Source organism: Dipodomys merriami, unplaced genomic scaffold (assembly GCF_024711535.1).
Source record: "Dipodomys merriami isolate MVZ:Mamm:240054 unplaced genomic scaffold, mDipMer1.0.p SCAF_1, whole genome shotgun sequence".
Lineage (NCBI taxonomy): Eukaryota > Metazoa > Chordata > Mammalia > Rodentia > Heteromyidae > Dipodomys > Dipodomys merriami.
In genome coordinates, this window is record NW_027202270.1 from 28493083 (window position 1) to 28520946 (window position 27864).

Below are 27864 nucleotides of genomic sequence, written 5' to 3' on the forward strand. Positions count from 1 at the left end.
TTCTGTCATTTCTTTGGGCTTTTTGTTGTGTTGTTGTTTTAATTCAAGGCCTCATGCTTGCTAGGAAGATTCTCTACCATAGGGTTTTGCCTTTTGTCTGGAATTATCCTTAGACTGTGATTCTCCCAACTTATACCTCCTATTTAATCATAGGCATACATCACCTCCCCAGACTTTTTGGTCTTGCTAAAATTTTCTCCAGGCTTGCTTCAAACCATAATTTTCCTGTTATCTGAGTAGTTAAGATTACAGATATGAGTCACTAGGTCCTGGTAGGACTACCATGATCTAACTATGGGAACGTGGAAGTTACATAACCTTTCTGCTTCTCTCCTTTTCAACCTGTAAAGTGGAAGAGTAGTGTTCACTTTGATGAATTGTTTCAAGAAAAAAATTAAATAATGCATGCAATGTAAGAATAATTATTGTTTTTCAACTTTTTATTTTTAGATCATTATAGCTTCATGTACAATTATAAGGCATAATATAGAAAGGTTGCATATATTCATTACATACATATAATTTTAGTAACTGTTAGATGTTATTAATATAACCTTCATTAGAGAAACTTTTCTATCCTTCCTTCATATATCCCCTGAAGTGTAATTTGCATATCCACAATGAACTCATGAAAAGGCAGAAAAATCTAGAGTTTAAGAGCTCTCAATCATCTCTTTCCCTTCACAAAGTTCTTTGTAATAAAGAAAAAAGCATTATTAGAATGCTGAAAATGCAAGGAAAAGAAGATCAAAGGTACTTGTGAGTAGAACAGTACTATTAAACAAGTAATTGTTCAAGCTCAGTTATCACACCATATAAAATGTTCTAACTCTTAACTTTTAGTCCTAAAGGAAATCTTAGAACTGGTGTATTGAATAAATTAAACTATCTAAGCTTTCTTATATAGTCATAATGACTACAAAATCAGTGTTAACAATTTGCTTGCTTTTGTAAAGGCACAAAAGGGACATACAGTAGGTTAAAAAAGACACTCCTTTACCTCATATAATTGTCCTCCTTATCATCAGAAAGACAGGATTCAACTCAGATCATTAAATGAGCAAATGAAAATATTGTGGAATTCTCCTATCAGGATTCTGTGTCATCTATATAAGGTTATCCCAGCACTTCAAAAGATTTTAAAGATACTGGAAGCTAACTTTACTTTAAAAAAAGAATGTAGGAATAAAATGTAGTAAAAGCAAAAACAAATCTATTGACAACATGACTTTAAATTGAACAGACGTTCAGCCTCCTCCAACAGTCACAGTATACAATGCTATATTAAAATTCCATACAATAGAATATGCATTTTAAAGTTTATCTGTTCCCAACCTACTTGGAAACATTTCCTTTATTATCCAATAGTATATGTGCAGTCAGAGAGCTACATTAATTTGCTTAATTTTATATGTTTCAATGTTTCAAATGACCTCACTGTTGTTCTCATATCACACAGTCAGAAGAATTTCCTTTAAGCATTTTATATATAATGCCTATTTTTCATGAGTCCATTCTTGAGCACCTTTCCTTGTATCACCTGCCATGGATTGCTGAAGTTTTTCTCACTATTTTCCCCATAAGAATAGAGGCTCTATGAAGGAAGACAGTGTTTCAACTTTCCTTATATTGACAGGGTGTAAAATATAGCAAATGCACTTTAAAAAGCACAAAGGAAGGAAGGAAGGAAGGAAGGAAGGAAGGAAGGAAGGAAGGAAGGAAGGAAGGAAGGAAGGAAGGAAGGAAGGAAGGAAGGAAGGGAGGGAGGGAGGGAGGGAGGGAGGGAGAGAGGGAGGGAGAGAGGGAGGATTGATTTACACTTGCCTTGTTCATCCCTGAAAATAAGATGCTTACGACAGCCTGACTTGAAACATGTTTTTAAAGTCTATTCTTCCTGCACTAAATTTGATAGTTGCATGCACCTTGTAGTTTTACCTTCCACTCTTGCGCCAAAACAGTTTAACCTTTTATTTAAGTGTCTCTGGTCCAAAAAAAAAACCATTAAAATTGGACAGTACTAATAAATACTACTACATAATGACTCACTTTAGTTCTCTGTAGTAATTAGTACTCTGGTGGTGAAATGCGCCTCTAGGTTCAAAATTTTATAATGTTTTGACAGTTGGAATCTTACCAAGCATGAAATGAACCAATAAAAAATTTCTTTTTGTTTTCATTCTTTAAGTATTAGGGGGGAAATAAAACTATTTACAATGTATCAGAGTAGTACTCTAAGGAAAGAAAAAAGAGAGTGACCCCCTCCCATTCAAAGGGGAGAGTTTATGTAGCATTCAAATGAAGACACGATAAATGTGAAATCTCTGATAACTAAAAGCCAAGAGCAAGTTATATTTAACAGGCATGTGAATCTCAATGACCTTGATTAGCAAAGCAAGATAATGTGCATTAAAATCTTCATGCCAGTCAAATATCCCATAAACACTGTGTATTTCACATTCCATCTTTAACTGTTTGCTGACCATTGTGTCTTTAATCACTTCAGGATTAAACATTATTTTTATTTGAATAAGTTATTCTCTCAAAATGCTTGCATTTCAAAGAAAACACACCTGACTCTGACAACATCTCAAAATCTGGGCAAAGAATTCAGCTGCACTGTAGATTTCATGTGTTTTATCTCAAGTAATAACAGCTAAAATTTCAAAGTTCACATCTACATATATTGAAAACCCAAACCTTTTAAAGGTTCAAAGCATCTTTATCAATTCAAACATATCCTTGATGATATATATAGAATGTAATTCAAAATAAGGAATATCTTAGCTGGACACTGCTGGCTTAAGCCTGTAATCCTAGCTATTCAGGAAGCTGAGATCTAAGGATCACAGTTGATAATCTGCAAGGGCAGAAAAATCTGTGAAACTCTAATTTTTGCTTAACCACCAAAAAGCCAGAATTGAAGGTATGCCTCAAGTTGTAGAATACCATTCTTGAGTAAAAAAAAACAAAGGGAAAGTGGAAGGTCCTAAGTTCTAAACTCAACATAAGTACAAAAGAAGGAAAAAAGGAAAGAAAAGAGGAAGGGAAGAAAGGAGAGAGGGAAGGAGAGAGGGAAAGAATGAGAGAGAAAGGAAGGAATGATGAAAGAAAGAATGAGAGAGAAAGAGAAAAAAGGAAGAAAAGAAGAAAAGTAGGAAGGAAGAAAGGAAGGGAAAAAGGGAGAAAGGAAGGAAAGAAGGAGGGAGGGAGGGAGGGTGGAAAAAAGGAAAAGGAAACAAAGAATGTTTTTATGGTTAAAAAAAAAAGTCCTGCAAACAAGTAGTGGTGAACTTTGCCAAACAATAGCAATGTACTCAATGATACAAAACTATATACTTAAAAATAAGATGGCTAAGATGGAAAATTTTGTGTACATTACCACAAAAATAAGAAGTTTTTTATGAGCACCTTGCTCATGACTGTACATTAATTTCCTTACATCTTATTCTGAGATATCTGTGTTTAATCTGAAGATAGTTTATAATTTATTTCCTAAATTGATGCTCTGGCACTATGCAACAGGTTCCAATGAACCTTTTTGATAGTTGGCACTCATTAATGTCCTTGAATGTTTATGGAGCCAAGAAAACTGTTACAGAAATTATTAGAAATGTGCTTACATGATGGCAGCCAATTTGTTTTGGTTGATAAATTTATATTTGAATCCCACTATCCCTCACCTGATTTCTTTTTTTTTCTTTGTGAAAATACCATACAGAGGGGTCACAATTACATGTGTAAGGTAATGAGTACATTTCTTATCAGGCATTGTTGCCTCCTCCTTTGTTTCCCCTTACCATCCCTTCTCATCTCTCCCCTCCTTTCCCCCACCTGCCCCCCCCCACGCCAAAGTTGTAAAGTTTTTCTTTTTTTTTTCTGTCAAAATGTCTTTTTGTGTGTGTGTGAGAATACCGTACAGAGGGGTTACAATTACATGGGCAAGGTAATGAGCACATTTCTTATCAAGCATTGTTGCCTCTTCGTTGTTTCCCCTTCCCGGAAAAAAAAACAAATCATTTAACTAGGGATACAGGTGGACCCATTGCAACAATAAGATGTACAAGTCCTTATGTCACAAAAGGAACTTAACAACTTTGGTGGGGGTTGGGGAAGGATCAGATGGGGGAGGCAGGGAGTATGGGAAGGGATGGGAAGGGGAAACAATTTGTTACCATAGAATATGGATGTGATTTATAAATTGTGCAGTCACAAGGGATAATCTGTGTTGGTGCAGTATGAGCATTTTCAATATGTGGTGGTCATGAGGCAGATTGTAGGAGCATCTTCACAGGTGATAGTGTAACTATACCCCTTGAACATGAATGCTATGCTCATAAATTGGTTATTTTTAAATAATTAAGCTAACGAGTTCTGAACTTTTAACCTATATGAGTTTCCTAATTACACAGCTTGAAATCCTCATCAGAAAATCTGTCTGCTCCTGAAATTCAAATCATTTTATAATCTTGAATAATGCATATCAACTCTAAAAATTAAAACATTCATAAAAGTAAAGAAATTCAGTCTTTCTAAAAAAAATTTTTCAAGAGCATAAAGCAGCAGAAATAAATTAGTTGTCACTTTCACTGACTCTCAGCCCAAAATCCCCCCTCCCATCTCTTTAGCTACAGGCACCAATTTATTTTTCATATACTACAGAATGACACTGATTCACTTCGCAAACTCTTTGACTATGAAACAAAGTAGAGACACTTGGTGAGAGGTTCCAAAAAATACCACAAGGGTGGCAAAAGAAATTCTGTGTGAAAACAGAGTGGTTAAGAAGTCTGGCTTTGGAAACCAAGTGGTTTGACTTGGATTTCTTTTTTTTTGGGGGGGGGGTCCAGTTGTGGGGCCTGAACTCTGGGCCTGGGCGCTGTCCCTCAGCTCTTCAGCTCAAGGCTAGCACTCTACCACTTGAGCCACAGCACCACTTCCAGCTTTTTTCTTTTTGCTTATGTGGTGCTGAGGAATCGAACCCAGGGCCTCTGGCATGCAAGGCAAGTGCTCTACCACTGAGCCACCTTCCCAGTCCCTTGACTTGGATTTCCGAGACTCGGTGATAACCATAGGAGGCCTTCACTTCCTCATCTGTAAAAGTGGGGATGATAGTTCATCTCACTGAGCAATCTCAAATACTCAATGCAAGGACAAATACTTTTGGTGTGTGCCCAGTAATAAACTAGTAATAAGTAACACAATCATATTAGCATTCTAGTTACTATTTCTTAGTTCCACAATAACAAACTTTGTTTCAAAATAATACTTCCTTGATAGAAGGCATTCCACAAGTACATCACTTTTCAATTGACAAAAATGACATTCTATGGCTTTCATAAAATACAAAAAAGTAAAAAAGATTAAATGAACATAGTCAAACTAAAATAGAATGTTAAGATTTTGCCTCTGTTTTGTGTACATTCATTAAGATAAAAATATTTTCCAAAGCAAACAACATATATCTTATAATTCACTAATGATACCCTATGAACTAAAGAGAAATTTCTCTTCTAAACACCAGAGCAAAGATTAGAAATATTGGGCAGTCACAAAGTATTCCCAATAGTAATTTATGCTGTACTCAGAGTGCTCAGGCATTTTCCTAAAATACCCCAAGTCTTTATGCTAAAAATATATCTTGCTCTTAAATATTAATTGTAGTAATTATTGATCCAAAAGATAACAAAATTTTCAAATGGAAAGAAAGGAAGAATGATAAAAAATAAAGTGATAAAACATAAGGGAGACATTACAAAAAGCATTTTGCAAACAAATACACAGAGTGAGAACAATGTGAGCAAACCTGGCACCAGTAGCTCATGCCGGTAATCTTACTCAGGAGACTGAGATCTGAGAATTGAGCTTGGAAGATAGCCAGGCATGAAAGTTCATGAGATTCTTATCTTCAGTAAACTACTCAGAAAAAGCTGGAAGTGGCGCTTTGGCTCAAGAGGTAGCACACTAGCCTTGACCACAAGGAGGTTCAAGGATAGGCCCTGAGTTCAAGACCCAGAGAAACAACAACAACAACAACAACCAAAAATCCCCAAAACCCTGATGTTGAGGCAAAGAAAAGTGTGTTACTTTGATCATATGCATTACATTAAAAATTATAGGCCAATTTTTTTCTTGTTTTATTTTTATTTTTTTAATTGATAAGTTTTTTTTATTGTGAAAGCACCATATAGAGGAGCATGAGCAAGGTAATGAGCACATTCTTATCAAGCATTGTTGTCTCCTCCTTTGTTTCCCCATACCAGCCTGCCCCCCACCCACAAAAGTTTAAAGTTCATTTTTTGACACAGCATCTTGTACATTTCATTGTTACAATGGGTCCACCTGTATCCCTATTTAAACAATTTAGTATTTCCTTTCTCCTCCACAAATTATACCAACATCAAATACAGAGAAATCAGGGGTTATACTGTGGGAGAGGGACATACACGCAACAAAAAAATAACCTTATAAATATGTTAGAAACAATAGCAAGAAAGAAACCCATTTGAGTTCTTATCTTGGGGTTCATTTTGCCTAACATCAACTTATCTGACCGTTTCTGCTTGTCTCAGACATATACTAGTTATTGCAAATAAAGGAAACCATGGAACCTATGTTTCTTTGGGCCTGGATTACTCCTAATATAATTTTTTCCAAGTCTTTCCTTTTCCTAACAAATGGGGCAATGTCATTCTTTCTGATGGAGGCATAGAATTCCATTGTGTATATATACCACATTTTCTTGATCCATTCATCTACTGAGGGCATCTGGGTTGGTTCCATATCTTAGCTATGGTAAATAATGCTGCAATAAACACAGTTATGCAATAAACACAGTTATGCAAAATAAAACAACACTGAGATACAACCTCACCCCAGTTAGAATGGCTATAACCAAGAACTCTAACAACAACAGATGCTGAAGGGGATGTGGCCAGAAGGAAACCCTACTGCATTGTTAAACCACTTTGGAAAGCAGTATGGAGGTTCCTCAAAAGATTCCACATAGAGCTCGCTTATGACCCAGCAATCTCACTTTTGGGCATTTACCCAAATGATCACAAATAAGACCATACTAAAGCTATAGGCGAAGTTTTTTGACAATACTGTGTTTAAACTCAGGACCTCATACTTAATAAACAAGCAGTCTATATTTGTTTGTTGTTTATTCAAAGCAGTACTGAGCTTTGAATTAAGAAATTTGCACTTGCTAGGATGGCATTTAGCTGTTTCAACCCTTTTGCTCTGTTTATTTTTAAGATAGTCTCAATTGTTGTTGTTGTTGTTTTTGTTCTTTTGGTGGTGGTAGGGCTTGAACTCTGGGCATGGGCGTTGTCCCTCAGCTCTTCAGCTCAAGGCAAGTGCTCTACCACTTAAGCCACAGCACCACTTCTAGTTTTCTGAGTAGTTTATTGGATATAAGAGTCTCACATACCTTCCCCTGGCTTTGAACGGTGATCCAGATCTCAGCCTCCTAAGTAGGATTACAGGCGTGAGCCAGCAGTGCCCAATAGTCTCAATTTTTTGACTGAGTGAATGGGACTGGACTCTGATCTTCCTATTGGTGGGGAGAAATATGCGTAACTATGCCTACATCTTCTGTTGATACAATGTTCTTCATGAACTTTTTCTTTTTTATCCAGGATTGGCCTGGCACCACAATTCTCCCAATTTCAACTTATTATGTACCTAGGATTACAGATGTTAGCCACTGGCCTTTTGAGCAACACCTCTGCCCTTTTTTTTCCCCACATGAATAAAAAAATTTAATTGCTCTGTCTTTGCTTTAAAAGGGACTTAACTGTCCTCTTGTCCACTCCCAAGTGAATACCAGTTCTCAGCAGAGTTGGGAAGGGGCTGGGTTGTGTAAGTCAACAAATTTGTTTCTTTTTTCTTTGGGCCAGCAATAGGACTTGACCTCGAGGTTTCAGCTCTTGCTTGTTTTTTTCATTCTTTTTTTCCCCTCTCTTTCTCTCTCTTTTTTTTTGTTGTGAAAATACTGTACAGAGGGGTTACAATTACATGAGCAAGATAACGAGTACATTTCTTTTTTTTTTAATTTTATTTTATTTTATTTGAGAACATACTGTACAGAGGGGTTACAATTACATTGGCAGGATAATGCATACATTTCTTACCAAGCATTGCAGCCTCCTCCTTTGTTTACCCTTCACCTCCCTTCCCAGCCTCCCCCCTCCCCCCCACCCAATCATACCCCCCTCCCCCCCCACACCGACATTGTAAAGCTTGCTTTGACATGACATTTTGTAATTCTCCTTGTTACAACAGGTCCACCTGAATCCTTCTTATCAAGCATTGTTGCCTTCTTCTTTGTTTCCCCTTCCCATCCCTTCCCATCCCCCACCCCCACTCCCCCTACCCAATCCTCCCCCCTACCCCCCCACCTCCCACCCCCGCCTCCCCACCCCCACCCCCGCACCAAAGTTGTAAAGTTTGTTTTTCAACATAACGACTTGCACATCTCATTGTTGCAATGGGTCCACCTGTATCCCTATTTAAACGATTTGGTATTTCCTTTCCCCTCCACAAATTATACCAACATCAAATACAGTGAAAACAGGGGTTATACTGTGGGGGAGGGACATACAAAGCAACAAAGAAATAATCTTATAAACGTGTTAGAAACAATTGCATGAAAGAAAAAAATACATTTGAATACATATTTTAGGGTTCATTTCGCCTAACATCAACTTATCTGACCTTTTCTGCTTGACTCAGACATATACTAGTTATTGCAAATAAGGGAAACCACGGGACCTAGGTTTCTTTGGGCCTGGCTTGCTTCACTTAATATAATTTTTTTCCAAGTCTTTCCATTTCCTAACAAATGGGGCAATGTCATTCTTTCTGATGGCAGCATAGAAATCCATTATGTGAATATACCACATTTTCTTGATCCATTCATCTACTGAAGGGCATCTGGTTTGGTTCCATATCGTAGCTATGGTAAATAATGGTGCAATAAATATAGTTGTGCTGGTAGCTTTAGTGTGGTCTTGTTTGTGATCATTTGGGTAAATGCTCCAAAGTGGGATTGCTAGGTCATAGGTTTTGCTTTAGGTATTTTTTATTTGGTTCTCACATTTTTGCCTGGACCTATTTGGTCCACATTCCTCCATTTTATATCTTCCTCATAGCTGTGGAAACAGGATGTAACACTACACAGAGCTTTATTGGAGAAGATGAGTGATCTAACTTGTGGCCCAGGCTGGCCACATAGCACAATCTCCTCTACTTCCTAACTGGCTAATAGGCATGATTAACCATACTTGACTATTACCAAACTTTCAATAATAACCACTTCTGGTAGATATAACAACACATGATTCAGCTTTGCACCTTTATATTTCATTGTATTTTTAATATTTGTAATTTGATAGGCATCAATTTTTTAGTAGACCAATGGTTTCAAATAACTTTTTTTTTTTTTTGGGTCCGGTCGTGGGGCCTGAACTCTGGGCCTGGGCGCTGTCCCTCAGCTCTTCAGCTCAAGGCTAGTGCTCTACCACTTGAGCCACAGCGCCACTTCCGGCTTTTTTTTTCTTTTTGCTTATATAGTGCTGAGGAATCGAACCCAGGGCCTCAGGCATGCAAGGCAAGCGCTCTACCACTGAGCCACCTTCCCAGCCCTCAAATAACTTTTAAATATAAGAAAAATGCTAAATGGTGACTTGTTTTTTTTTAAATCCTGCACTACTACTTTTTATTTTGAGAAAGTATTTTAACACTTTCTGAATACAGATCCAAACAAGAAAGCCATGTATAACAATTGTTCTGCCCCAGATAAATTCTTATTCAGTCTATACTTTAAACATTATAACCAAGATACTGGCACTTCCTCAAAGTCAGTGCTGAAGTATACAGAGCAGATGCCAGACTTCATTTATGCTTGCAGATCCAGACCTAATGGATAGTGAAAGGCGATATTTTAAAACAATGATTTGGCTGAAGTATTAATCAACTAACTGTCATAATAAGTGATTGTGTGTCAAAAATTCAATCTGGTTCTGTGTTTCTCTCCTTATACAGGGATGCTAACAATTTTTTAAATCTATGTGTTATTTACTTCATACAAAGAAAATTACTGTCAAAATCAGGCTCAGAGTATTTTGGCCATAATTATTTTTACTGTGCAAGTACTACACTTACCATTTTACTTATAAATATAATTTATAAATCCCGATAGCCATTTTTTTTCAGTGACCTTAGGCCATCAGACAATATAAATGAATATTTGAAACAACTTTCTATTTCACAAGAAACTGGTTAGTATTAGAAACATTGATATGTTGAATTAAAGTTATCAGGAAACAAGCTTCTCTACATGTTTAATAAATCTTATTCATTTTCAGTTTCTTATTTCAAACAAACAGACGAGATTTGAGGAATGGTGCGATTTGAAGAATGGTGCTTTAAAATTTAAATATTCTACTGTTATTTGGCTATCCATGATAAATATGAAGGGGGTAAGACATATACAAGTATTCATTTAAATTTTCTTAGAACAGGACATCTTGACAAATTCTGTGTGTGTGTGTGTGTGTGTGTGTGTGCGCGCGCGCGTGCCCGTGCGTGTACATAGCAGTTACTAAAGTTTAAAATTAACTTGCCAGCCATAAGTTGCATTACATATTTTGATGCATTATAAATGAGTACAAGATTCATTTCAGTTTGAAGTCTCGGTTAAGTATAAAATATTTCATCCATTATATTCAGTCATTGTTGTTAAATACTTAACTGCCTTAAATAGAAGTTTCCATTTTGGAAAGTAACATCTAAATAGTCAAGAGTGTTTATGCCTTTGACACTAGGTTTCCCTAAGGAAATGTCAATACTATTTTATCATTTTTCTATCACTGTCTTATGCATATTATTCTTTGTTGCTTTTTGTATTGCGACACCAACCATAGCATCTTTTCTACTCACCAGGATGCTGAATCTGCAATTTACTTCATTCTTTTTGTCTCATCCATCCCCCCAAACGCCAGATAACTGCAGGTTCCAAGTCAAGATTGATGATAAGAGTTGCCTCACTCCACACTATGTCTCGGAGAATCCCTTTCTCTGGCTTTGGTTATAATGTGCCTACCTCTCACTAGACACTATACTAGCTATGAAGAATCAGAAGAAACCAGTACAAAAATGCAAAAAGGAAAATATGCTCATTCCCTGAAAGTGTCAGCAAACCACTCGTGGATCAAGTCACTTGAGTATCTGAGCATTTCCAAAGTGGCCACAGGGAACTGGAACACTGATGAAGGACCAAAGGTGGAGAGTCATATGGTAAACCATATGGGCCCAGACAACTAAACAAAGTAAGAAGGAGAAAGGAGGAGGATTGATGCTAAGTAAGCAAATAACACTGCACTACAACCACCTATATAGGGTAACCCCGTATTTCTAGATTGTACTATGTGTTTCCCAGGATGATGGTGGGCCTATGGAGTTCTATAATTGAATCTCAAAACTCTACAAGGAATTTCTGGCAAGCATTCACTCAATTCATGCTTGTATACTACTATGACTAAGAGTTCATGCTTTACAAAGCAATATAGACTTCATTATATTGAAATGAAATGCACTTCCTTGAAAATTCATTGACCCCCATTTCTGAATTCATCTCTTCTTTTCTATTATCGTCCAAATATGTGAGAAAACATAGTAGGTTCTCTCTGAACCGTCTCTTCCCAAGTATGTTTCCAGGTTTTTCAGTCTCAACATTACATTTTTTTTATCAGTTTTAAATAAGTCAAGCAAGAGTGGAGAAAAATTTCCATTAGAAAGTTGATCTATTTAGAATATTTCTCCATACCATCAAACAGGGTCTTTTTGTTAGTTTTGTTTTGTTTGGATTTTTTTTTTGTCAGTCATGGGGGCTGAACTCTGGGCCTGGATGCTGTCCCACAGCTCTTCAGCTCAAGGCTAGTGCCCTACCACTTGAGCCACAGCACCACTTCTGGCTTTTTTCTGCTTATGTGGTGCTGAGGAATCGAACCCAGGGACTCATGCATGTGAGGCAAGCACTCCACCATTGAGCCACCTTCCCAGCCCCAAACAGGGTGTATTTGAGCAACTAGCAGCCCCACTAAGCTATTAGTCTAGAAAATCAGGTTCTAATCCTATCATCAAGTAAGAAGATGCAACTCTTCTACATTGTGCATATTTCAGGTTGTTAAGCTAGTGGAGTCATCTCATATGTTGCTATTTTGCAATCTCTCTACTCTGTACAGATGAATATTATCTAAATGTGTTTAAACTGTACATGTTTAAGGCTGAAATTTTTTAAAAGCCTGTATCTAAACATACTTCTATACTATTTTATTCCTCTGATTAAAGTCTGCACTGAGAGGCTTTCTTCTTTATTGCTATGGAAATGTCACTTGATCTTTCAAAACTGATTCATAACATCAAAAGAAAGAAAGCTGAAGCAAGAACTTAAAGTTAAAACAGTAAATATTAAATTCAGTAATCCTGCATGATTCTATTAATGATGCTGTGTTCACATGATGGGGGGCATACTCTCTTCTTGAACAGGAAATTATATATTTACAGGACTTTAAAAGTAACACTTTAAAAGACCATGATGGTTGTAATAAGGCATGCCTTTTATCCAACCTACTTGGGAAGCAGGAGAATCATGAGTTCAAGGCTAGCCACTTCATCATTAGTGATGAAGAGTCTCTATGAGACTCATAGAGACTCTTATCTAAATTTAACCACTCAAAAAACTGAAAGCAGAGCTATGGTTCATGTGGTATAATGCTAGCCTTGAGTACAAAGAATCTCGGGGACAGTGCCCAGGCCCTGAGTTCAAGTCCCACAACTAAAAAGAAAAAGGAAACATACATGATAACATATGCAAGGTCATACACCACACATACACACACACACACACACACACACACACACACACACACACACACACACACAAACAAACAAATTGACTACAGGTTGTTATAACTAGGGAAGGAGTCCAATGGTGTATGTCCTCATAACAACTGATGTACCATTTAACAAAATGAATACTAGGAAACTGAAACATTTTCTTGGAGAAGAGAATAAGGAGAACACAAATGGATGCAGATACAGTGAAATCAGGGGTTAAACTGTGGGGGAGGGACATACAAAGCAACAAAGAAATCATCTTATAAATGTGTTAGAAACAATTGCATGAAAGAAAAAAACATTTGAATACATATCTTAGGGTTCATTTCCCTAACATCACCATATCTGACCTTTTCTGCCGTCAGTATAATTTGTGGAGGGGAAGGGGAAAAAGAAATCATTTAAATAGGGATACAGGTGGACCCATTGCAACAATGAGAAGTACAAGTTGTTAGGTCGAAAACAAACTTTACAACTGTGGTGCAGGTGGCGGGGGGGGGGAGAGGCATTGGAAGGGGAAACAAAGGAGGAGGCTACAATGCTTGATAAGAAATGCACTCATTATCTTGCCCATGTAATTGTAACTCCTCTGTACAGTATTTTCACAATAAAAAAAATTATATACAGAACAAAAACAAATGGATGCAGAAAGGGTGAAAATTCAGTCATTATATTCAATGCACATCAAGGCAAAATTTTAGTGTATAGCTTGTGGGATGGGAGGGGGAAAGATGAAGGGGTGACATTGATCAACCTTCATTATATCCAACAGACAGAATTAAAAACACTTCATACAACTAATTAATTAAAAATAAATAACTGCAGCATGAAAGTGTAAGAGATATAGCTTGGTGGTAGAGTGCCTTTGTTCGAACTCTAGCTTTGCCAAGAATAAAAAATAAACAAAAGGGTTGGGGCATAACTCAAACAGTAAAGTATCTGCCTAACATATGTGAGGCATGAGGTTCAAACTCCAGCACACAAGGTTAATACACTAACCAAAAATAAATAAATAAAATAAAAGCCTAGGCCTAAGGAAACTGATCATTCTTATTTATTAAGTATGTACCTAAAAATATAAGGTGCATAAGAGAAATTTGGAACAAGTACCACACAGAACTTAAAAAAAAACACCAGTTAAGAGCAGTCCAAAGTGTCTATTAGATTCACAATGCAACTAATTAATAAAATAAGGAGTGTCTAAGCTTCTGAAAATAGAAGAGCTTGCATAGTAAAATGCTAAGTCTGAAATCATGGCTACTCTCATGAAATTGTTCAAGAGCTTGTGGTGATCTCTTTGCAAAGCTATCAAGAAACTGGTCAGTTTGCTTGCTTAAGCTTCTGCGAGTGTGGAATGGCATCCTTGTTATTGGCCTTCTGGACTATCTCCCCGCAAACATACACACCTCCTTTTATCAGAGTATCTTAGGCATTTGGATGGTTTTCTCCTCATAGCTTTCTGCCATATTTCTTGAGTTCTCTTATCTCTTATACTTCTTTGAAGAAGCATCATTTCTCAATTCATAAAATTTTCTGGTAACAAAGTAGGTAGTAAGCATAAACATAGCTTTTCTAAAGGTTCCAGAATCCTGGGATGCTCTGGGCAACTGCCTCTATAGTTGGAGCCTTCCTCCTTGAAGCCTTCCTATTTGAAAGCACTGTCAAAATTCTTCCCACCCACACTCAATTTCTACAAACAATCTATTACCCTCCTTTCTGTGATTTGCCTCTTCATATCTTCATTACTCCCTCTTTTCTGAATAATTCTCTGCATGGCAAGAAGAAAGAACAGTGGATCCTTTTGGGCCACTAGTATGAGAGTGAATGTTGTGGAGCTCCCAAAGTTTTCACACATTTCACTGTGTGACTCTGCTACCGCATTGGAAGGCCCTCTGGGATGACTTGGAAATGTTTGCTTGCATATCTCAGGATTGCTGCTGTAAAGGTAGTAACACATGTGATATATGTGTTAACATTAAAGTTCCAAGAGTTACTGTATACTTCACTTCATTTGAACCCCTTCCTAATTCAATGTGGTAGATGGAGTAGGCACAGCTAATTCTACAAATGAGAAAAGTGAGGTTGAGAGACACAACAAGAGGATTCAGACTAGCGATGGCCAGTCTTGTGCCAGATAACACTGCAATCTTGCTTTGGTGAAGCTGATTTCAGCTAGGTATTATTAGAGTGAAATCTGATTAAATCAATACCCAGATGATTAGTGATGAGGTCACTAATTAGTACTTTCGACATTTGGACTTTTAAGAGGATATTTTATAAGTTGTATAGCATTCTATCTGATATATTTTCAACTATCAGTGAAATTATAATTCATAAGTTACATAAAACATATAATACATACACAAATATATAATACATAAATACATAAATAAATAAAAACATATATTTAAAGAAGAAAGGAAGAACTGCTCCATAATACTGGGAATAGACATGCCTATTCAAATGTGGGTGAGAAAATATATAGACTATAATAGATGCCTAAAGACATTGCTAAAAAAATGAATGTGTTTGATTTCTTTTCTGAATTACATTTTAGCACTAAATACAGCATTATTATGATAGTGAATTTTGTTATTTATTTCTACTTCAAACTTAAAACTTTATGCCTATCACTGAAGTGTTCTCTGTACATTCTTTATTTTACTTACGTGTTTAGCTAAATCAATTGCAATGTCAATTTGATCATGTGTTTTCTTTCTGGTCTCTGATGACACTTGAGTGTCACAGCCATGAACAACAAGCCACCACACTCAGAGAAAATATACATTCCCATACATAAACACACACACACACACACACACATACATACACACACACACATACACACACACATCTGTGCAGATTCTGTTTCTCATTGCTACAAACACACAAATACACATACACATACACACACACACACACACACACACACACACACACACACACAGTGGTTGCCAACAAGCTCAATCATAGAAGGCACCAGGGAGAACATATTCGACATGGTCATCATCAAGATTACTTTAGTTTAAGTTACTATCTCCCAGCACCATTTGTCTTTGCCACAGTAAGGTCACAAAGGTATTGATTCCGAAGTGTTCCTCTGGGGTTGGAACATGCTCACAAACTGCTTCCTTATGAAATATTTAAAAGACACAGCATAGTTTAGTGGAAGAAAAAGGAGGACAATTAGAGATCTTCAATTCTAGTTTCACTTCTATCAATGACTAAAATCAAAGATATTTATTAAACACTAAAGTACAAGTACAAAGTTCAGGTGCTAAAAAACACAAAAAAAGTATTTTACAAGACCTTCCCAGGTCTAAATAAAAATATAAGACAAGTTTAGGGAGAGAACACTAAGGCTTAAAAACTTAAAAACTTACCCAGAAGAATTTCAGAATTTCAAGAAAGTAATAAATATTTGTGATACTAACAAGCAGAGATCCCACATACCCCTTAATCACCTCTCTAAATGTGCAGAGCACAGAGGATTACTTGAAGACTACATGGAAGACCTATGTGGGAACAATACAATTTGGCTTAGATTTTGAAGAATTGAAGTAGAAAAATAAATACATATTTCATGTATCAACACTGCTGTGTAATTTTCATTGTATTTTCACATATAAATTGCCAAATTTTCAATGATAATTTGCGGAACATTACTTATCATTATCATTTTAACAGTGAGAAAACTGGAGGTCAGAGTAGTTGAGTACCATCAGTCTTCAAAACATGCATTCATTTATTCTTTCTTTCATTAGCTTTACAATTATGTATATTAGTTCAGAAAGGACTAGCCTGAGTTCAACCATTTCTAATGTCTTAGTGGACAAAACTAAGATTCTTACAAAGCTAAAATTCTTATAGTGCAACATAAACTGAATCCTAGCTAAACGGGAAACTGGGACAAAGACAAGGACACAGTTCACAGTTAGGACATTTGCAAGGCATTGGCTTCAGGATTCTATTCAGATATCAAGTCCCTTTTATGCAAGAATTTGCATATAACCTATATATAACCTCCATATACTTCAAAATTGTGGGTAGCTCCCTTATATGACTGAATATGTTATGCAAGTAGGTGTTAGTGTTTATGGAATAGTAACAAAGGAAAGGAAAAGAAGCATAGGCTAAACTACAGATTCAACTGTCATTGACATAGGGCTCACAGAGGTCAAGTAAGTGTTATAGAAAATCTGGAAGATGAGAGTCTGTAACAGGGCATGCCTACACCATTTGTGTGGATTCTGTGCAAATGTCTGCCATAGCTCAGTTCTTGCTTTTAGGGGGATTTCTGGAAAGGTTTTTCTGAATGTTTTTAATTCATTGTTAGTTGAATTTACAGATGGTGCATCTGTGGATACAAACAGCCAACCCAATACCCTGAAAGGAATATGATGATTTAAGCAACACTTTTGGAATAAATGCAATCTCTATTACAACAATACAATGTGTTAATTATAATAACACCTAATGCTTATTGATGACTTATTATTCATTCTCCTGAATATTTGAACATGTACTAAGTTGGAAAATTACCATTATTTAGCTCAATTACCCATGAGGACACTAAGGCTCAAAGGAGTTAAGTTGCTGAAAGCATGCAGGTAAAAGAGCCAAGAAATGAATTGACTTTTCCTGTCCAGAATCTTGGCCAGTGTGTTAATACTCATGGTGCAGAACAGCTGGAACATAAGGAGAAGACTAAATTGGCTGGAGAAAAACTCAACTGGTAGTGTGAGGATCTGAGTTCAAACCTCAGTATGACAAATAATAAACCTAAGAAGACAATTCCATATCAGTCACAATTACTTCAGATTTTATTAATTTAAAGTTGGTAGCTATGTAAGTTCAAAGAGGAGCAAAATTCACAAGAAATAGGACAGAGATAAAAAACGAACTGGCTTTAGTAAGTAAAACTAATTTTTAATAATTACAAATTCAAGTCTTAAGGATAAGGAGTAGGTACATTTGTTGACAAAAAAAGCAAAAACAAAAAAGAACATAAAAGAAAAGAAAAATAACTGCATCAGGATTCCAATGTAGGAAGCCAACAGGAAACAGTAGTTTTGATTTAATGAGATATTACCAGAATCTCAGGGAGGAAACACAGAAATGGACTTAGGAAGGGAATTGGAGTCCTATAAACTCTTTCTGGTTTGGCTAGTTCTTCTTTTTTGGAAGATGTTGAGGTTAGGCCACATATTTCCTGTAGTATCTTTCAGCTCCATTATTCTATAATTTCATAATTCTATAGGCAGAAAGTACTCTTGAAAGTTTTGGAGATAGATTTTCTTGGCTAAGGGGAATCTTTTGCTTTCTAGATTCCTTCTGAACCTCCATTCAAACCCCTCAATGTACTTTCATGTATACAGCATGTACTTCTATACTTTCAGACCAGAGCAAAACTCTAAGAAGAAAATAATATATATGTATTTATGTATGTATGTATGTATGTGTGTGTATTTTATTTCAAAAATACATATGTATGCTTTAAACTAAGCTTGAAGCATTACCGGCAAAGGAAGGCTCAGAACTGAATTCAGGATTGTTTAAAGCCCAATTTAGCAACTGCCTTCCCCAGCAAAACACTGAAAACATTATAAACCATCACAATAGTGAATCACCCAAAAACAAGGTTTTATGATGACAAAGAATTTCTTTTATTCTTTCTTAGGAACTTCTGAAACTATATCGTGTAAATTTTTGTTTTACTATCCATGTCTGATTCTATGAGTTATATTAAAAATATACTGAAAAAAAATTTTTAATGAAGTAGGGCCAAATTGTTCCATTTCAGGAAATATTTCCTATGAGCTGATTTCTAGGTAACAGTGGCGTCCACTAGAGGGCAACAGAATGTGCTCAGAAAACTTTCAAGATGAACGAGTGCCTGGTTTTAGGTAACTAGTTCATTCCTTGTGCAAACTAGTCTACCTTAAAATTATATTAGGTCTCCGATGAGACTTAGGTTACTAGATAGTATGTTCTGATCCAAATACTCTTATTTTAGATATTATCAAATTTCCCTTTCCTTTCTCCAATAATAATAAATTAATATAACTGTTTTGTTAAAGTAATCAAGTACAGTCCTATAAACTTACCTTTAACCAAACTACATATAAGCTACACTAACTTCAAAAAATAATAATAAGGTAAGTAAAAACTGTTAAAATGGCCAAATATTGGTAGCTCTTGCCTGTCATTCCACATACATGGGAAGATCACAATTCCAGGCCAGCCTGAGTAGAAAAATCCATGAAACTTCATCTCAATGAAAGAAGCTGGGTGTGTGCTTGTTATTACAGCTGAGAAGTAAAAACAAAAAACAACACCAACAAGTAACACACACACAAAAACAAAACAGGAGGATCATGGTTCCTGTACATGCCAAAGCAGATATAAGGCCTTATTTCAAAAATAACCAGTGCAAAAAATGGCTAAAGGCATGGCTCAGTGGTAAATCATTTTCTTGGAAAGTATATGATCCTGAGTTCAAACATTAGTACCACCAAAATAAAGAAAAATAATAACAGCTAACAAGGCATGCATTCTTTGGCTGGTGGTACTTTCTTCCATATTCAAAGCCATTATTGGTTGGCTGAGTCTTTGTTACACTCTACCATATGTTACAATACAGGTGAACAGGAGGAATTATTCTGCCTTTTATAGGCACCACAGTTTATAATTCACCCATATACTACAATCCATACTATTGCAATACAAAATTTATTTTCCTTTGCAACTACATATGATAGACTCCAAATATTATCTATAAAGTCCAACTGGAATTAAACTGCATTTGACCCGAGTCATCTGAGTGCTGGATAAAGGAGATGCAAGAAAAACAACTGATAGGACCTTATAATGATAAGATGCAAGCAGAGCATTGAAGTGAATTCAATGTCTATGACATACTAATTCTGGATTTTGTTATATTCCCTCATTGACTCTATTACCTCATTTTTTTAGTAATAGTGGTATCTATGCTTTTTTATGATGAATTGATTTACCAACTAGAAATTATTGGTAAAAACACCTAACACACTATTTGGTATTTCATAAAGGAAAAAAGTAACAGTGCATTAGTTTCACTTTAAGGTTCCAGAGTCTGGTTCTATCATTTGCTTCCTGTGTGATCTTATAAGTTATTTACAGTTTCTGCAGCTATTCTAGAAATTAAAATAGATGTGATAATACCTCTTGCCTGAAGGATTGCTCTAACATAAAAATAAAATACCTTAGTACCAAAAACATTCTGAGTACTGCTAGTGCTCAATAAAATGCTGAGGTGTGATTAGTAGGCAAACTAAGTTGGTTACCTTTGGCAAGCAGAAATAAACATCAATGTAATGCTATCCCTCTTAAACTAATCCCAATATTCTTGAATCAGGAGTCTGATGGATAAAACAGGAGGATCTTCAGAATAACTGTCATGACTAAATAATTAAGTTTTTAAAAAGTATTTTAAATAAACACTAGTTACCATAAAATGCAAACTTTCCAAGCTTCTGAAATATTATTTTGACAAAATAGAGAGTAGCAATGTTAGATGGAAAAAAAACAGCTCCCCTTGAAGGGACTCTTAACAGGAAAACAAGTTAAAAGCAAAATAATAGCTCCCTCAAAAAAGACAGCATTTGGTAAGACCAAAGATGAACTTCTTCAGGTCAAAGGTTTTAAAAGTCATCTCTTTAGAAAACTGCTTAATCTCTGTTTGATCCTTCTCTGATTTTACATCAAATATCACTTAACCTCTAGCTTTAGTCCTTCCTGAACTACACTGGATGGCTTTTCCATACACCAAATGGCTTAAGCATACACTGCTTTCTCAGTTGTTGTCTTTTCTGCCTTGTCCTTTGCTATTAGACTATCCACAGCTCCTATGCCACCTCTCCACTGCAACGAGCTTGCCCTGGAGTGGATGTATTTCACCTTTATACAGTGATTATGTGCACCCATCCAGGCTCTCCCATGCCTATGTACCTCTGTTCTACTCACATTAATATTAATTACCTAAATTAGATAGTCAATGTGCAAATAAAGGAGTTGTTAATATAAGCTCCATTCTGCCTCAGATAATCTTGGGTAAGTTTGTTATGATACCAGATAAACACAAGGCATCTTTTAAAATTCCTGGTTAATCTGGATTGATAAAAATGTAAGGTATAATGAAGTTTAGCAGAGCCTAGTTTCCAAATTGGACCTGGGGATTATGTAGAAATATTAAGATTGTAAAACCAAAGTCTAAAAAATGCATGGTCTTCTTATTTCTTTTTTATTGTTAGTATAGAGGTAATGTACAGAGGGGTTACAGTTACATAAGTCAGGTAATGAGTACATTTTGTTCAGGTAATGTCATTCATGTGCCCAGTTTTTTCCCCACCAACAAGATGTATGGTTCATTTTCAATACAGAGTCTAGTATTGTCTTCTTATTCTTTTTTTTTTTTTGTCAGCTGTGGGACCTGGGAACTGTCCCTCAGCTCTTTAGCTCAAGGCTAGCTCTCTACCACTTGAGTCACAGTGCCATTCCAGCTTTTTCTGCTTATGTGGTGCTGAGTTCGATTTCTCAGGACCTCATGCATTCAAGGCAAGCACTCTACCACTAAGCCACCTTCCCAGCCCCTCATTTATTTTTTTAAGGAAGAAAAATAGGGAGTCATTTTCTCTGGCAACATCTAATGGGTGAATTCTTATGGACTCTACAAAGCAATACCACTTAGGCTTCAGGAAGAAGCATTAAAGGACTAGGATTGTTAGAGCTATACCCAAGGTATAGGAATCCTCTTTTGAGATTTTAAGTGATTATGTCACTTTGTCACCTTTATTAATAATGGTGACAGAGTTCCATTCAAAGAGAGATTACCTCTAATCAAGCTGTTTTTGTAGCCCCCAAATCAATTTTGTTTAAAAAGAAAACAATGCATTCTCAAAATTGTGAAAAGAATGCTAGAGAGGAAAAGTTCTGTTGGACAAATTATTTCCCTTGGGACCATTCATGGAATCATCTGTTTTGTAATGAAGTTTTAGAAAAGTCTCAAGTAAGTCTTTTTCTTTTGGTCTTTCCTAAATTTGCCACTTTCCAGCTTTTTAATTCATTGACATTAGTATCTTGAAAAAAGTATTCTCCACATTTTAAATGTTTTATATTAGAGATGTCTTTAATACACACTTGTCAAATATATTATATATATATATATATATATATATATATATATATATATTAGTCCCAATGTTACCTTTTTTTGTTGTAGATGTTAAGCGCATGCTCTTACTAGGTACTCAACATGAAATTGTTACATTATTTTTTCCCTATGTAATACCTTTTTGTTTTTCTTGTGATTCAAATATATTCTTTCCTTAAAAAAAAAGAAAATTTTAAAGGACGGAGGAGGTCATAGGGAATAAGCAGAAAGTTAAATAGAAAAAAAAGGAAAAGATTTGCCCTAGCATCCTGATGGAAAATCTTGTAAGCTATTTTCACTTGAAAATAACTACATTAAAAGGAAGTATTCATTAACTGTAGAAAGTAAGGTTTTCTTTCTTACCCATTACTTTAGTAAGTTCCTTAAGAATCAAGTGTTTGTAAGACACTATACCAGATACTCTTAACACACTGTACACAAAAGATAGAAAAAAACTTTCTGATACCTGTCCTCTAGGAGCCGATATCTATTTAGGGAGATAATCCTTCATGACATGGCTAATCATCATATAAATCAAACCAAATTTGAGTTCCAACAGAAAGTATGAAACACAAATATATAGAATGCCTGTCAAGTTTAAGGTAAATTTGAACAGGTCTTATGGAAAAAAGTAAAAGTACAAATTTTATCTAAATTCAGCAAGTTATTTATAATTTAGTCCAACTTGACACATAAATACATATGTAGACACACACACACAACTCAAGAATATAAAAAATGCAGACAAGCATGTATACCAATATGTTAGCCAACTTCAAACAGTTCTAAGGATGTACAGTAAAACAACAAAAACAACAACAACCCTACAACTTTAGAATTAGCTCAATTTTGCAGGCTGTATTACCCACTGAAAAAAAGAACCCAACTCAGAGTTTATGGTAAATGATATGTTTCACTAGCAATAATCCAGGGTATTACCACCATGTAATTCATTTTTACATCTTTCTCCACTTATATCTGAAGAAAAATACCATCTAAACAATAGTTTATGGGATTATACCGGGTATATGGCAAAACATAGTCAAACATTTTTAAATACTCGAGTTAGTGTCTCCTTTTTATGTTAGCACTGAAAAGCATTCAAGGTTTATTTATCTAGTGCTTTTACAGTGCTTATTCAGCTCATTTATTTAGTGTTTATGTGTGTGTCCTGGAGCTTATATGTAGGTTCTGGGGCCTGTCTCTGAGCTTTCGTGCATTCTACCACTTGAGCCACAATTGGCTTCTATACTTTTTGGGTGATTACTTGGAGATAAGAGTCTCATGAATTTTCCTGCCCAGGCTGGCTTCAAACTTCAATCCTCAAATCTCAGTCATTTTAGCAGCTAGGATTAAAGGTGTGAGCCACCAGCACCTGGTACCTACTTGGCATCCACCTCAAGATAGGATGTTGCCAGCTACTTTAAGAAAAATTGTCATTGTACTTCTTCATGAGACCTTCTTTTCTATTGTATTCAGTAGGTTCAAACCTCAAGCTTTAAGTTAACTATTTAGCTGGGGAAGGAAAAAACTACAAAATCAGCAGCAACAATAAAACCCTTAACTGCCTCAGAGGTTAACACTAACTCATTGAGATATATTAACAACTCGTGGGAATGAAGCATCTGCTAATTAGGCTACCACAAGCAGGTTCCAAAACCTCGATAAACTTTTCCCAAACATCTGATGAAGAACTTTGATTTATGGGCTGTCAAGGTGAAACTGGAACAGATGGTATCTTTTAATAATAATTGACACATGAGTTTGTTAAGAATTTGAATCTCTTGGAAACATGCAGGTGTATAGAAGCAAACAAAGAGGAACATTTATAGAGTCATCTACCTTATCTTTGTCTTCAACAACATCTGCCAAGATGTCATCTGGATCCAGGATCCCTCCATCTGTATATTCCAAGTGATGAATCTTCACCCAGTAACTAGGATCCTGTGGTAGGACAAATACGTTTCATGATTCTATCTTTTGCTTTAAAAACTAAGACATTTGAAGAGAAATCATTTGACTAATTAAAATGTGCTCTGGTATTAATAAAACTTCCAACCCTTTAAATTACATTTACATATTTGGTATTTTTACCTTGTTTTACTTAATCAAAGTATACAAAGCTCATCAATTTTCCTGGGAGATAAACTGTATTGCTAAATTGAATTGTATCACAACCTTAAAGAACAAGTTTTTGTTTTTGGGTCCGGTCGTGGGGCCTGAACTCTGGGCCTGGGCGCTGTCCCTCAGTTCTTCAGCTCAAGGCTAGCGCTCTATCACTTGAGCCACAGCACCACTTCCGGCTTTTTTCTTTTTAGCTTATGTGGTGCTGAGGAATCGAACCCAGGGCCTCAGGCATGCAAGGCAAGCGCTCTACCACTGAGCCACCTTCCCAGCCCAAGTTTTGTTTTTTTTTTAAGTAACTTCCAACTTAGGTAATGCTAAGAAGATTGTAGATGAATGATCTTAAGGGTGCTTTCTTGAGCTGGGGATTGAAGTCCCAATTGCAGGATAAAAGTCCTTATAGGCAGAAATCAGTGATTCCAATAGCTATCACTGCAGAATATATATCTGCAACAGAGGAGGCCACAAATCCCTTTAGCTCTTTAAGTCTCCATGATCAGTGTGCATCCTCAACTCCAGGATTTGAAATGATAGGCAGAGCAAAGAGCTCCAGCCTTGGTTTGTTTCCATTGCCTGTGTCACTGCAGCAAGTAGGTAACTTTGTGTTCCAAAGGGAGTCTCTTAATTAGATCAGTGATTTAAGGAATTTACAGCTTTTTAAAAACTGTCAGGTTTTTCATACTGTTCATTCTAATGTTAGATAAAATGAAATGACCTTGCTCATTCAATTGATTGCGTACTACCTATTTCAGAAAAGGTTGGAAAGGGAACAGTTGTAACAATGGGACAAGAGTATGACCAAGGAATGAAGAAAGCAGTGGAAAAGATTTTACCAGAATAGGCCTCAAAGCCTGAGACTATTAAGCTATAAAGCACTTGGTAATCAATAAAGTATTAGATACAAGTTCATGAAAAGACAATGAAAATTCTTCCAGAATAAAACTCTAATTTTATCTCACGTATCTCTATTTAGGCTAAATACTAACATAACTATAGAATGCAATTGGTAATTTTCTGAAAGCAAACAGAAATAATTGTCATATAATTTTCTCTTTGACCTCTGATAAAAAGCAAGAAATTCTATTAAATAATAACTTTTAAAGGTAGCTATATAGAAATCACTGAAATGTGTCCAATGTACACAGCTTTTGACTCATCCAACTTGATGTAAAAAATCTAAAGGATTTCCCCTTAAGTAGGGCTTAGATATTTAAAAATTAAGTTTTCTACAGTGTATCTAAAGAATAATCCCATAAAAATAATATTTCATTTGTTTCTAGTACAAGTCTAATTGTGAAACCTCTAATGATTTACTGGAAAATTTTTAACTCTGTGGCACAGGTGAAACAGGCAATGACAAACTATCAGGTAAGAACATTTCATAACACCCACTCTCTATACCAGCTCTCTATACCAAAGATCTTTTTACCAAATATCTTTGCCACAGGAAGGTCTATGAACTATAAAGAAACAGTAGGTAATTCTCCAAAGAGAAAGGATCCTGTGGTACACAAAAAGTTAGAATTATGAACTTCCCCACATTTTTAGACTTGAATCCCTTTCAGATGTCAATGCTACAAGCAATGCATTTCACTAAATCCACTTGGGCTTTCTGCATTGAGCTTCCTTTGTAAAAAAAAAAAAAAATAGCTCATTATTTACGAAAGAAGTACAATTTAATTAAGTTTTATAAACTTGCATGGAATTTGTTTTTGATAACTTACAGTCCTGTTGATGAAATCTGCTTATTCAAACCATGTTTTAAAACAACCTATCTATAAAAAACATGTTTATATATTCTAAAATGTTTGATTTGTTAATATTTTTACATAAAGGAAAACAATATAAACTTGTCTATTTACTTATGCTGTTTTAAAAAGCAGATTTTATCACCTAGAACAAAGGTAAACAGGTACCCCTAACAATTGAAGTATAAATTAAAGTCCACCTCACTTCCTGCCTAGAGGTAAAAAAAGGGAAAAGAAAACCAGAATCGTATTATTATTATTATTATTATTATTATTTTGTCAGTAGTGGGGCTTGAACTCTTGGCCTTGGCACTGTCCCTCAGCTTTTCAGCTCAAGGCAAGCACTCTACCACTTGAGCCACAGCACGACTTCTGGTTTTCTGGTGGTTTATTGGAGATCAGAATCTCATAGACTTGACTGCCCCAGGCTGGCTTTGAACCCTGATCCTCAGATCTCAGCCTCCAGAGTAGCTGGGATTACAGGTGTGAGCCACATGGGCACATAGCCAGAATCTTAATTTTAAAGAAGAAAGCTAAAATTTAAAACGCAGGAAATAGGACGAGATCAGTGACAAGAATGGAAGACAAGTGGTAGGAAGATGAGGTCATTACGTCCCTCAATTCTCATCCCACACACATACTCATGGGTTCTATGGCATTCTGGAAAATAAGACCAAGAGGAAATGAAGATACTTCTCTCTAATTTGACTTGAGAGTGTAAAACTAAATCAAGTAAAATCAGCCTGATAAGTTCAGAATCATACATATGACAAAAAATTTAAATGGCACATATGACGCCAGAATTTTAATATAAACACTACAATTTAAATTCCCTATTCTCAGCAAGGCTTATATTTTTATACTTTAAAAAAATAGTGTCATGGTGGTCAAATATCTAACTCTGAACAAAAATATAGGAAAGTATTCACAGGGTTAATATTTTATACAGCCAAGATAGGGAAATCAATAAGCAAGTATGTACCAACTCTATTCTAACCCCGTGGTATTTGCCCAGGGTGCCATAGATCACTTTAAGACTCGACATTCAATATTAGCAGCCTACAGGCATCATAAGACCATAAATTTACTCTGACTCTTTTATGCATATAAAATTTTCAGCCATTACACTGCAGTCAACATTTTGCATTTCATTTATTTGGCTTTATTGCCATCAGAAATCAAGCTAATCAAATATGGAAAAAATGTTCATATATGTGTATTAGTTCATGCATTCTCATGTAAGTCTTTACCATATGTATATCATGATCATGGCACTTAGTTTAATTTTATATTGCACAAATTTATTTAAAATGTATGTTTTTCAGTTATTTTCAAAATATCTCTATACATATACATATGCGTACTTTGAAATCCAATATATCTTATTGCCTGTACTCTTAGGCTCACTAATGTATTGAAAAAATAACATACATTCTGCTTTCTTCACTTCTAGCAGCATCTTGTCTATTTTTAAATGATACATAGTTAATTTAAATACCACAGGAATTTTAAAACTAAAATAAATTGGTCTACAAGGTTGAATTGGAAAAAGAGACTGTAACAAAAAGTTATGCACTAGAAAAAGAAGGCAGTCATTGGGTATTTTTTGCTAATTGAATGTAGACAGAGGCACTGTTACTAATAGCAACAAATAAATCTTCACTGTGAATACATGATGTGATAGTTGATCCTAAACCTTGAAAATATATTATTCAAATAATCAAAGAGCAATTATTTTCTATCTATAATACTTTCTAAAGGAGCAAACTTGAAAGGTCTGTACTATAATGCTGTGGGATTATGCCAAAAATCAGAAGAGAGGAAATCTGGATTTCCAAACAAATTATCCATGGTGAAAGAGGAGAAAAATTAGCTTATAATAGTAACAAGGTTCAAAGT

The 27864-nt window shown here is 35.6% G+C and overlaps 1 protein-coding gene across 2 annotated transcripts in view; it reads right to left on the bottom strand.

Moving 5' to 3' along the window:
• Nucleotides 1-27864, bottom strand: part of Pard3b (par-3 family cell polarity regulator beta) — a 990481-nt gene that overhangs the window by 848403 nt on the left and 114214 nt on the right. For both annotated transcript variants that reach the window (XM_070018756.1, XM_070018767.1), the window contains exon 2: nt 23936-24037. In XM_070018756.1, coding sequence (XP_069874857.1) covers nt 23936-24037 — 102 coding nt within the window. The remainder of the gene's footprint in view (nt 1-23935; nt 24038-27864) is intronic.